General features: G+C 43.9%; 1 protein-coding gene across 1 annotated transcript in view; it reads left to right on the plus strand.

Moving 5' to 3' along the window:
• LOC135507587 (polypeptide N-acetylgalactosaminyltransferase-like 6) overlaps window positions 1-13,766 on the plus strand; it is a 258,953-nt gene that overhangs the window by 231,084 nt on the left and 14,103 nt on the right. The window contains exon 7 of the mRNA XM_064927125.1: window positions 4,738-4,855. Within this exon, the coding sequence (XP_064783197.1) occupies window positions 4,738-4,855 (118 nt within the window). The remainder of the gene's footprint in view (window positions 1-4,737; window positions 4,856-13,766) is intronic.

Below are 13,766 nucleotides of genomic sequence, written 5' to 3' on the forward strand. Positions count from 1 at the left end.
CCCCTCCCACCACATACCCCAGTCAACCTCATTTTCCTCATCATTATGTGTCTCCTGTAGGAAAACTACATGAAGCCTTTTCTGTTTTATTACTTCTAATACCCAAGCCCTCTTATTCCTGTCCCTTCCCCATTAATATTAAGAGAACAAACCCTTATTATTTCCATGTAGAAAAGAGAAAAGAAAAGCTGAAGAAACCACAGAGAAACCAACGAGAAAAAAGACACCCTATGAAGCATGTTCATCATCATTCCTCCACCGTGACAGCAGCTTCAGTAACACACCTAAAGCCGTGCCGAAATGACAGGGACGGCATCCCCAATCGGGCTGCCATCCCCGCCAAAATCAGGGTAATTTCGATACAAAAAAACAAAATACTTAATTCTACCACAAGAAAAATAATAACCTTAATCATGCACAGAAGAAAACCCAAAAAATGCGACCAAGAAATAGCAAACCGAAAGAAAGTTGTGAATATCTAACTCTCCACAACACACGCACTCCTTCACTCAAACAATTCCCAGCATGCACCAATCACTCCCAGCATGCAGAGAGATAGAGAGAGAGGGAGACACTGAGAGAGAGTGAGAAAGAGAGATAGAGAGACACAGAGAGGGGGAGAGAGAGACAGAGAGAGAGAGAGACACAGAGACACAGAGAGAGAGAGAGAGACACAGAGAGAGAGAGAGAGAGAGAGAGGCCAAAGGCTTCAACAACATGGCTTTATTAGCATGTTGCACTAATTCCAACAGCATTTAACTAATCACATCAGATAATTAGTATTTTGAGTGGAATTACTTCTTAATTCGCTTATAGTCAGTCAGTCAGTGTTCAGACTAGTAAATTGCCTGATCTTGCGAGCTTACATACATGATGGCTACACAGATATCAGCGGTAATCAGTCTGGTAATTATGAGGCTATGTTCAGACTGTCAGGGTTGAGCTCTAGTCTAATTCCACAAAGAATTGGCCATACATTGGAAACCACACACACACATCCACAGGAGAGAGTGCAAGAGAGAGAGACACACACACACAGGGTCTTCAATTCAATGGCATTCACGTCTCTATTTCGTTTGCCTAACGTGCTACATATACAGATGAATAGAGCAGCTAAGGCCTTGTTTGTAAGCTGTTCTCCAAAGGTCTATAATGTACACATCAATGTAGAACACCAGTGATCTGCTGTGGAGAGTGCAGTACAGACTCAACTGGCTGGAGGGTAGAGTAGTGTTGTGTCAGAGTGCTGTAATTTATGCATGTTTAGTATGATAACATTAGGAACCGTATGTATGAAGGTTAATGAGCTGTGTGAGCCGAGGCTTGTACAATGTGTGTGAATGTGTGTGTGCGTGCCTGTGTGTGTGTTTGTACAGTATGTGTACATAGGCCAATGCGTGCTTGTGTGTGTCCTGCTGTTTGATTACAGTGACTCCTACTCCTATGGGCTTCACAGGCCAGAGGCCAAAGAGTCTCAGTCAGCCTCAGTAAGTAGCTTGACCTGGTACACACTCCCCACTCTCTCAGAACCTCAACCTGCAGCGGTGTGACCTCTGCTTTACTCACCTGGCTGGCCAACCACACACACACACAAACACAGGAACACACAAACACAGGAACACACACATACAGCCTCCTCTGTCTCAGCACAGCCTCATTGATCTACACGTTCCCTCTGAGATCCCTGTCTAATTAAGGGATCGATAACAGCCACCACGCTGCAGTCTTACTATATCATATCCAGTTTGGCTGCTCCCTTCAACTCAGACACAATCCTTCCTGGAGGAACCCACACTGAAGTGATCACATCTGCTTAGTGCTAGCCCTCTGTCCCTGGCAGGTTTGATTGACTAATATCATCTTGACTGACTGGCCTTGTTTCTTGACTACATGGTCTGCATACCAAATGGCACCATATTCCCTAAATAGGGCACTACTTTTGGCCACGGACTACTTTTTGATTGGGATTGTGTTAGGGCCGGGAGAAGGAACGTGCATGCTGCATATTCATATCAGCCCCCCCCCCCCCCTCAGTTTTATGTTTGTACACTGACTTTGCGTATAATTAATTAATCCTGCAATATTGAATTTGGCTGTCAGGGCACCCTTGAATAAATTGCATGACGTCTCTGAATGCTGCCCTCCTTCAATCAGATCATCTCTTCATAGCAGGCTGGTTCCTTCCTCCTTGTTGGGTAAGCCTCCTGTAGGATTAGATGAAGGATATTAATTCTCTCTCTCTCTCTCGCTCTCTCTCTGAGCCTATCAGCAGCAATCCAGCCTGATCAAACAGTGTAAAGCCTCCACTAACCACTGAGATATCCACAGCTAAAAACAGCTCTCATTACCTTCTATATCACCACACAAACCATCACACTCAATCTCTCCCGTGGTGTATTTCAACCGTAGTGAATCAAAAACGGACTTTCCAAACGAAGAGGGTTATATATATTATGCTTTAATTTCAACCACCACAACCAGAAAGTGTAGTGTCCGTGACTACTTTAACTTCCCAAATAATCTTCTAGTGTTGTGGGTTTTTTAAGATAAGAATATTACGGGAGTTAGTTCTGGATTTTGTCTAATCCCTCATTCCATCCACTTTATCCAGAAGTTGTAGTGTCAATGACAAATAAACTACTTTAACTTCCCAAATAAACTATGTTCTCTAGTGTTTTTCAGCTGTTGTTGGCAAGGCTGCTAAGAAGATAAAATATATAATGATTTCAGCTTGCTCCACCATTAGCTCCTTTAATTGAGTGGACTGGTATATTTCAGCGCTTTATTAAATTGGAGGGAAGCAGGCCGGAGGGTGTTACCCGCAGAGTAAATAGATTTCTACACTGAGCTCCCTACTTCTGGCTCTGCCTTCACCACCACACACAAGCTCATACCTCACTTGTTGTCTCGTTTTTGGCACAGGCAGATCATGGTTGTTATAGATACATAGACACACAAAAAATTGGAACAAGGGACATTTAGTTCCTTTGAATCATCATTGGGTCAGGCCAAACAGTTTTTCGGATTAAAAAGACTGTCTATCTGTGGAGGCCTAACCTTAAGACACCAAATCCAATCCCTCCCACAACGCCTTTGCTATTTTGGATTTTACAGCTTAAAACTTTCTTGGCTTAAAGCTCTTTTTTTGTTGACTAAGATGCCCAAATAATGCGATGCTTTCTCTGTGAATCAGGAGGTGTGAAGAGATTTAATGAGTCAAGCTTGCTGTTGTGTTGTGGCTTTGCGCCATGGTGCTGTTTATTCTGAGCATTTTGGTTACAAAACACCCCTAGTTCAACGGCTCCCCAGTTCAAACGCTAGACCTATCCTCCACACTGCCGTACCGCGTCCATCCAAGCCTCGCATCAAGACACCGCCACTCTTTTCGCCCTCTCAGTAATTCAAAGGGCTGTGGTGTTTTCCTTTTTTGGCCTCCTCTACTTACATCACAGTATTTCACCCCCCCCCCCCACGCTTTATTAGAAGATCGTCGCCTCGTCGCTACCGAGGAATGACTCAAACGCAGGAAAAGAGCTCTTCCCATTACCCGGAGGATTACTCTGATTCTCCACCATCGTCGAAGAAGAACGACAAGGAAAAACATTCAAACATGCCAAAGCCAGGGTCCAACAAAATCCACTCTCCGAGCTTAAGCCCTGCTGAAAGGGAGTGTGAAATAAGAATGAGTACAGGTTTGGGGCAGTACAATGAGCAAGGAGGGAGAATAGGAATAGGCAGGGAGAAAGGATTAGAATACTATTAGTAGAAGCAGTTTGTTGTTGATAGGAAGGAAGTTGCTTCTCCTTGGAGTAGATGCTGCTTACTGTGCACCAATCCCTGATCTGCTTAGATTTTTCTGTAGATTCTGCAGTGGGAAATGTGAAATGTCAGGCAAATAGCCATGTCAAGTGTCAATCATGGGGATTTTTGAGTGCTTGAGCTCTCTGTGAAGTGTATCGATTGCGCGAAGGTCGGTGTCAGCATACCGCGAGAGACTGGTATTTCTTTGCCGTGATTGGATGAAAGCTTTGACTGAGATAAGCCTGAACGGAACATCCCTTATTATTGCAAGCCAGGGGATTTATGGGTAAAGACACGATATGTCTTTGAGACTGCCTGCGTGTCTGCGTGCATGTTTTTACTATATGTATGATGTTGTTTTAGAAGGTGTGTATGCGGGTCATGTCATTTCTCTGTATGCTTCCACGAAGACTGCAATATGATTGTCTCTGAATTATGATGCTCAAATGCCACCTTTCAATATATGTACTTTACATATGTCATGCTTTTCTCAGGGGGGGATTAAGTATGTTAGGGATTAAGTGTGTTACTTTATATTTTTGTTAAAGAATAACTCACACCCGTTATCTGTCTTATACCACAAAGACTGCAAGTGTAGATTACTTTACTTTTGAGATTACTTTCTCTGGATTTAGGATGCTTGGAATTACACCAAATGTCACCTTTCAATATATGGATGTTATCCACTATTTCAATTTAATAAATCTGAACATGGTAACTAACACTTGTATTATTTACTTGCCTCTCACTGGTTCTCTTGTACAGTTTCTCTATCTGTCTATCTCTCTTAAGAGCTACAGCTGTAGCAGTAGATGCTCACATTATGACACAAAAAGAACTAGACACCGCCACATTGTCTTGTGCTGATCGGAAGATTTAGAAAATAACTTTACCGACAAGCTAAAGACATGGATGCTCTCTCTGTCTCTCCTACAGGTCTCCAGTGATGGCCGGAGGTCTCTTTGCCGTCAACCGTCGGTGGTTCTGGGAGCTGGGTGGCTACGACACTGGCTTGGAAATATGGGGCGGAGAGCAGTACGAGATATCGTTCAAGGTGAGCAAAAATGTATAGAAGATAGCGTTTCCCAATCATACATTTCTCTTACCAATGTTCTCAAGACTGGAAAAAGTCTTATCATTCAAGCATCTCGACACAGCACTGTAGAGAAAGTGGAAGCCTTAAGGAGTCTTAAGGTTGCTAGTCATACTCATGAGGGCTAAGTTTGTCTTTCAGTATACACCAGGGTTCGGCAACTAGATTCACAGGCCAATTTTTGTCGGAGCGGATGGTCGGGTGGCTTAATCAAACCAAGCTTTATTTATACAGCACATTTCAGACATGAAATGCAACACAATGTGCTTCACAGAGAGAGAAAAAAAAAATAACAAAAAAAACAGAAGAGGATAAAAAACATGAGAATAAAAATGAAATGACTAAAAAAAATCACCCTAAAGAAAAGCAAAGCTAAAGTGGTTATGAGTGTTAAATAAGTGTTAAGAAAGTATTTACTAAAATAAATTGACGAAAATAGAAAAATAACAAATGATTAAAGAGCAACAATAAAATAACAGTAGCGATGCTATATACAGGGGGTACCAGTACAGAGTCAATGTGCGGGGGCAGAGGTTAGTTGAGGTAATTGAGGTAATATACACATGTAGGTAGAGGTAAAGTGACTATGCATAGATAATAAACAGAGAGTAGCAGCAGCGTAAAAGAGGGGTCTGGGTAGCCCTTTGATTAGCTGTTCATGAGTCTTATGGCTTGGGGGTAGAAGCTGTTAAGAAGCCTTTTGGACCAGAGGAAACAATCTATGACTAGGGTGGCTGGAGACTTTGGCAATTTTTAGGGCCTTCGTCTGACCCTGCCTGATGTAGAGGTCCTGAATGGCAGGAAGCTTGGCCCCAGTGATGTACTGGGCCGTACGCACTACGCTCTGTAGTGCATTGCGATCGGAAGCCGAGCAGTTGCCATACCATGCAGTGATTCAACCAGTAAGGATGCTCTCGATTGTGCAGCTGTATAATTTTTTGAGGATCTGAGTACCCATGCCAAATCTTTTTAGTTTCCTGAGGGGGAATAGGCTTTGTCTTGCCCTCTTCACGACTGTCGTGGTGTGTTTGGACCATTCTAGTTTGTTGTTGATGTGGACACCAAGGAACTTGAAGCACTCAACCTTCTCCACTACAGCCCCGTCGATGAGAATGGGGGCGTGCTCGGTCCTCCTTTTCCTGTAGTCCACAATCAACTCCTTAGTCTTGGTTATGTTGAGGGATAGGTTGTTATTCTGTTACCACCCAGCTCGGTCTCTGACCTCCTCCCTATAGGCTGTCTCGTCGTTGTCGGTGATCAGGCCTACCACTGTTGTGTCATCGGCAAACTTAATGATGGTGTTGGAGTCGTGCTTGGCCATGCAGTCATTGGTGAACAAGAAGTACAGGAGGGAACTGAGCACACACCCCTGGGGGGCCCCCGTGTTGAGGATCAGCCAGGCAGACGTGTTGTTACATACCCTTACCACCTAGGGGCAGCCCGTCAGGAAGTCCTGGATCCAGTTGCAGAGGGGGGGGGGGGGTTGTGTCCTTAGCTTAGTGATGAGCTTTGAGGGCACTATGGTGTTGAAGCCGAGCTGTAGTCAATGAATAGCATTCTCACGTAGGTGTTCATTTTGTCCAGGTGGGAAACATTAGTGTGGAGTGCAATAGAGATTGCATCATCTGTGGATCTGTTGGGGCAAATTGGAGTGGGTCTAGAGTTTCTGGGATGATGGTGTTGATGTGAGCCATGACCAGCCTTTCAAAGCACTTCATGGATACAAACATGAGTGCTACCGGTCGGTAGTCATTTAGGTAGGTTACCTTGGTGGTCTTGGCCACGGGGACTGTGGTGGTCTTCTTGAAACATGTTGGTATTACAGACTCGGTCAGGAATAGATTAAATATGTCAGTGAAGACACATTCCAGTTGGTCAGCACATGCTAGGAGTACACATCCTGATAATCCGTCTGGCCCTGCGACCTTGTGATTTTTGACCTGTTTAAAGGTCTTACTCACATCGGCTACGGAAAGCTTGATCACACAGTCGTCCAGAACAGCTACTGCTCTCATACATGTTTCAGTGTTGCTTGCCTCGAAGTAACCATAGAAGTAATTTAGCTCATCTAATAGGCTCGTGTCACTGGGCAGCTTGCGGCTGTGCTTCCCTTTGTAGTCGTAATAGTTTGCAAGCCCTGCCACATCCGACGAGCGTCGGAGCCCGTGTAGTACAATTCAATCTATAAGGGCACAAGGCGAGACCCAAATGCAGACACAGGAGGCAGATGGTTGAGCTCCGATATGTATTATAACAAAAGGGGTAGGCAAAAGGCAGGTCAGAGACAGACGAGAGTTCATAAACCAGGTCAGAGTCCAAACAGTACCAGGCGATAGGCAGGCTCGAGGTCAGGACAGGCAGGGGTTCAATGATCAGGACCGAGTCCAAACAGTACAAGGGAATTGGCAGGCTCGTGGTCAAGCAGGCGGATTCGGCGTCAGGACACGCAAGGGTCAAAAAACCAGGAGGGCTAGGATAAAACAGAGACTGTGAAAAATAGGAGCTAGGGAAAACGCTGGTTGACTTGGAAATACAAGACAAGCTGGCACAGAGATACAGGAAACACAAGGATAAAAACACTGGGGACTAATAGGGGAAACAGATGACACCTGGAGGTGGGTGGAGACGATCACAAAGACAGGTGAAACAGATCAGGGCGTGACACAATCTTATTCCTGTATTGCCGCTTTCCCTGTTTGATTGTTTTGTAGAAGGGCATAGCGGGTCTTCTTATAAGCCTCCAGGTTAGTGTCCCACTCCTTGAAGGCGGCAGCTCTACCCTTTAGCTCAGTGCGGATGTTGCCTGTAATCCATGGCTTTTGGTTGGGATATGTACGTACAGTCACTGTGGGGACGATGTCATCAATGTACTTATTGATGAAGCCAGTGCCTGATGTGGTGTACTCCTCAATGCCATCGTAAGAATCCCGTAACATATTCCAGTCTGTTCTAGCAAAACAGTCCTGAAACTTAGCATCTGCGTCATCTGACCACTTCCGTATTGAGCGAGTCACTGGTACTTCCTGCTTTCGTTTTTGCTTGTAAGTTGTAAGCAGGACTCAGAAGGATAGAGTTATGTTTAGATTTGCCAAATGGAGGCTGAGGGAGAGCTTTTTACGAATCTCTGTGTGTGGAGTAAAGGTGGTCTAGAGTTTTATTTAATCTGGTTGCACATGTAACATGCTGGTAGAAATTAGGTCAAATGGATTTAAGTTTCCCTGCATTAAAGTACCCGGCCACTAGGAGCACCGCCTCTGGATGAGCATTTTCTTGTTTGCTTATGGCCTTATACAGCTCGTTGAGTGCGGTCTTAGTGCCAGCATTGGTTTGTTGTGGTAAATAGACAGCTACGAAAAATATAGATGAACTCTCTCGGTAAATGTTGTGGTCTACAGCTTATCATGAGATACTCTACCTAAGGCGAGCAAAACCTTGAGAATTCCATAATATTAGATTTCGTACACCAGCTGTTACTGACAAATAGACACAGACCGCCACCCCTTGTCTTACTAAAGGCAGCTGTTCTATCTAGCCAATGCACTGAAAACTCAGCCAGCTGTATGTTACCCATGTCGTTGTTCAGCCACTACTCGATGAAACATAAGATATAACAGTTTTTGATGTCCCGTTGGTAGTATAGTCTTGATCACATCCAGTTTATTCTCCAATGATTTCACATTGGCTAATAGGTCTGATGGTAGACGCTGATTACCCACTTGCCGTCGAATCCTTACAAGGCACCCCAACCTACGTCCCCGATATCTCTGTCTCTTCTTCATGCGAATGACAGGGATTTGGGCCTTGGCCGGTGTCTGAAGTAAATCCTTTGCGTCCCGATTCGTTTAAAGAAAGAATCTCTGTCCAGTACGAAGTACCTCGGTCTTGTCTTGATTTAGCTGGAGGAAGTTGTGAGCCACCCAAGTATTTAAATCACTAATGCAGTCTAATAATGTATCTGTGAAGTTAAAATCCTCTAGTGACACAGAAATGTAAAGTTGTGTATCGTCTGTGTAGCAGTTAAAATCAATGCTGTGCTTTCTGATAACACTGCTAAGGAGTAACATATACTTTATAAACTGAACAGTACCAGACCCAAAATCAAACCTCGTGGATGCCACAGCGCCTATTTTGACTCTCGACCAGTTAAATAGGTCCTAAACCAATTTAGAACTGGAGCAGAGACGCCAACCCTCTTTTCCAGTCTTTTCAGAAGGACATCATGATCAACCGTGTCGAGTGCAGCACTTAAATCCAAGAGTACAAGGACAGAGAGCTGTTTGGCATCTGTGTTGGCTCTAAGATCATTTACCACTTTAACTAAGGCTGTCTCTGCGCTGTGATGGGCACGAAACAAACTGAGCAATCATGGGAGAAGGGCCTTGGTCAGGGAGGTGACCATGAACCTGATGGTCACTCTGAGTGAGCTCCAGAGTTCCTCTATGGAGATGAGAGAACCTTCCAGAAGGACAACCATCTCTACAGCACTCCACCAATCAGGCCTTTATGGTAGTGGCCACCCGGAAGCCACTCCTCAGTAAAAGGCACATGACAGCCCGCTTGGAGTTTGCCAAAAGGCACCTAAAGGACTCAGGAAACAAGATTATCTGGTCTGATGAAACCAAGATTGACACTTTGGCCTGAATCCCAAGTGTCACGTCTGTAAGAAACCTGGCACCATCTCTACGGTGAAGCATGGTGGTGGCCGCATAATGCTGTGGGGATCTTTTTCAGGGACTGGGAAAGATGAACAGAGCAAGATGAACAAAGCAAAGTACAGAGAGATCCTTAAACCCAATTGAACATCTCTGGAGGGACCTGAAAATAGCTATGCAGCGATTCTCCCATCCAACCTGACAGAGCTTGAGAGGAACTGCAGAGAAGAATGGAAGAAACTCCCCAAATATAGGTGTGCCAAACATGTAGCGTCATACCCAAGAATACCCAAGGCTGTAATCACTGCCAAAGGTGCTTCAACAAAGTACTGAGGAAAGGGTCTGAATACTTATGTAAATGTGATTTATTTTTATTTTTAATACATAAAATAAAATTTAAAAAACAGCTTTTCCTTTGTCATTATGTGGTATTGTGTGTAGATTGATGAAGAAAAACAATTTAATCAATTTTAGAATAAGGCTGTAACAAAATTTGGAAAAAGTCAAGGGGTCTGAATACTTTTCCAAATGCAATGTACTTGAACAGATTTCCTAAATGAAAGTAATTTTCAGCTGAATTCCTGGTGATTTAAGTATTTCCTTCCCCAAAAACTAAAATCCCTCCCCCAAAATATATATATATATATATATATATATATATATATATATATATATAATATAATATATATATATATAATATATATTATATATATATATTAGTTTAGTTTTTTTGCAACAACAAAAAAAATCGCTTGCGGGCTGGTTTTGGCCCATGGCCACCTGTTGCCTTTTGCCGACCCATGTTACGTCAGAAGGCATGGACCAAAGCGCAGTGTTGTAAGTGTTCATGATTTTTATTGATCAAAACACTCTAACAAAATAACAAAGTGAAAAATGAACAGTTCTGTAAGGCAAATAAACTATACGGAAAACAACTATACCCACAAAACACAGTTGGGAAAACGTTTACCTAAGTATGATTCCCAATCAGAGACAACGATAGACAGCTGCCTCTGATTGGGAACCACACTCGGCCAAAAACAAAGAAATAGAAAACATAGAAATAAAGAAACTAGAATGCCCACCCTAGTCACACCCTGGCCTAACCAAAATAGAGAATAAAAGCCTCTCTATGGCCAGGGCGTGACAGACCCCTGGTCTATACTAAAATACATCTAAAGTTGCATCGTTCATCTGGGCACAACAAAATTGCAGATGCTTTAAAACACACTAAAGTCTACCAACCTTGCAATTATATTAGAGTCGAGACAATCATGGTCCCATAACAATGTGTTTCTTTCGTCCATTCTTTTCCATCCTGTCCCACCATGCACCTGCCTCAATCTCCAGACAGGTCAGTCTGCTCCCAGACAACTTTATTAAACTGGAACAACTTTCACCCAGATGAATTTATCTCGCTCTGTTCTCCAGTGTTTTGTTTCTCCTACCTTCTCCAGTACAATGCACTCCTCAGAACCCAGCATTCCAAAATAATGTTTGTGTGTGTGTGTGTGTGTGTGTGTGTGTGTGTGTGTGTGTGTGTGCCCGTGTGTCTGCAACCGTGTGTGCACGTGTGTGTGTGTTTCAAGGGTTACAAGGAGTAGTTCTGGCTTTAGCCTCCTTCCCAAACTAATTACAGCCAGTGATTTTTGGCTTGTTTGCGGCTCAGAGGTTATTCCATTTTGATTTACGGAGGAGAACACGGTATATGGATGTGAGGGAATATTGTGTTTATCGTGCCTGACATACCTGCCATCCAACCGGGCCTCAGTATACACTCTCTCTCGCGTTCGCTCGCTCTCGTTCTGTCAGTGAGTGCACTTTGTAATTGGAATGCAGCCCTTTCTTCCTTGACTGGAAACCATGGCAACGATAAAAATAGTTCCCTTGCAAAATTGCAAGTCTTCTTACAGAGGTGGGAGGGGAGATTCAGACATTTGTGTTAATCTGTGTGTTTTTTTGAGTCGTTGGTGTTATTTTGTGTTGAGAATTCACAAGTGTACAATAAGCACACAAATGAAGCGAAAGTTGAAATATTACACAGTGGCACCCCATCTGTCGAAATGTTAAAAGCTCTGATTCAGAGTTGTCTGCTCCAGTTACTTAGGGGAGAGTGGGGTAACACGGAACCCAAACCGGCTGCGCGCGGGCGACATTGTGCATAAATTTATTTTGTCCCCCTACACCAAATGCGATCATTTACACGCAGGTTGAAATATCAAAACAAACTCTGGAACAATGACATTCATTTGGGGACAGGTTGAAAAGCAATTTAAATTTAGCTAGTTAGCTTGCACTTGCTAGCTAATTTGTCCTATTTAGCTAACTTGCTGCTGCTAGCTAATTTGTCCTGGGATATAAACATTAGGTTGTTATTTTACCTGAAATGCACAAGGTCCTCTACTCCGACAATTAATCCATACATAAAACAGTCAACCAAATCATTTCTAGTCGTCTCTCCTCCTTCCAGGCTTGTTCATTGTTGAACGTATATGGTGATTGGCATCTAAATTCTCATAGTATTGCCACGAAAACCGGCAACAGTTCATCTTTCAATCACCCACGTGGGTATAACCAATGAAGAGATGGCACGAGGGTACCTGCTTCTATAAAGATGAGATGGGAAAGGCAGGACTTGCAGCGCGATCTGTGTCAGAAATAGGAATGATTTCTATTTTAGCCCTTGGCAACACAGACGCTCGTTGACGCGAGCGGTGAGGTCATGGTATTAGGAGAGACATTTTTTACATTCAGCATCACTCTGTTAATGAAATATAGTATTATTTCTAGCAAAGATATCAACATATATTTCAGGATGTTGTGTATCCCTGGAAACAATCAGAATTCATGTAAACATGACAGTTTTGAAAACATAGCTATGCCGTCTACAAACTTCTGTATTGATTGAAATATTAGCACTACATTTTTGAAACCATCTTCATTTCCCAAACACAATTTATCATAATCACAATCGCTTTTTTGTCTTTTAATATTTTGAAGCATCTTTTAAAACAGGCTTAACACCTAACAAACACTTTGTACTTTTTAAAATTAACAGAGACCAGGCTCTGGTGTAACCTCATATCCCACCAATAATGCTTTGCTTTACACTTGGGAGGAAAACACTTCAATTTGCTCAACTTGCCATAGCCTCAACTTACCCCAAGACAAACATTTTGACTTTATTACCCCACACAGCTACAAGGATGCACTTTCATGCTAGGTTTAGGGCCTCACATTGAAGCTTATAGAGACCCCAACTGATACAGTGCCTTGCGAAAATATTCGCCCCCCTTGAACTTTGTGACCTTTTGCCACATTTCAGGCTTCAAACATGCTTACCATTTTTTCCATGTGGTTTCTTCCTTCATAGTCTCCATGAAATGATGACCTCTTCCTAAATATTTGGTCAAATTATACATTTTGTGCAGGGTTTCCTAGAAACAAGGGTGGCTCAACTGACCCCTTTGGCTCAACTTACCCCGCTCTCCTCTACTGTCACGGAGTATGGATGTCTGACAGTTAGCCTACATATGATAGCTGTTAGACTGACAGTCTATTGACACTGGTTGTATCTCACATTGAACAGATATGATCAAAGCATCTCCAGGAATTGTACCTCATCCTGTGAGTTGTACGCTAAAAGAAATTGTTACTCATGAACGCATGGGAGTCATTCATAAACCCCTCGTATTCCTGCTGATATGAGAGGTCAATGAACATCTACACTTGTCCTCTGAGGAGGCCATTTTCTGAAGACTGGAGGAATCTCTCCACATGTCAATGGAGCCTGTAAAGCCAGCTTGACCATTAACCTGAGGCTCCTCAGGAAAGCACCCTGCCTCGTTGTGATATGGCAGAGCAGGGAGAGAGGTGGAGCGCTCACACACACCGCGGGAGAGAGGTGGAGCGCTCACACACACCGCGGGAGAGAGGTGGAGCGCTCACACACACCGCGGGAGAGAGGTGGAGCGCTCACACACACCGCGGGGAGAGAGGTGGAGCGCTCACACACACCGCGGGAGAGAGGTGGAGCGCTCACACACACCGCGGGAGAGAGGTGGAGCGCTCACACACACCGCGGGAGAGAGGTGGAGCGCTCACACACACCGCGGGAGAGAGGTGGAGCGCTCACACACACCGCGGGAGAGGTGGAGCGCTCACACACACCGCGGGAGAGAGGTGGAGCGCTCACACACACCGCGGGAGAGAGGTGGAGC

This window comes from Oncorhynchus masou, chromosome 21, assembly GCF_036934945.1.
Source record: "Oncorhynchus masou masou isolate Uvic2021 chromosome 21, UVic_Omas_1.1, whole genome shotgun sequence".
Lineage (NCBI taxonomy): Eukaryota > Metazoa > Chordata > Actinopteri > Salmoniformes > Salmonidae > Oncorhynchus > Oncorhynchus masou.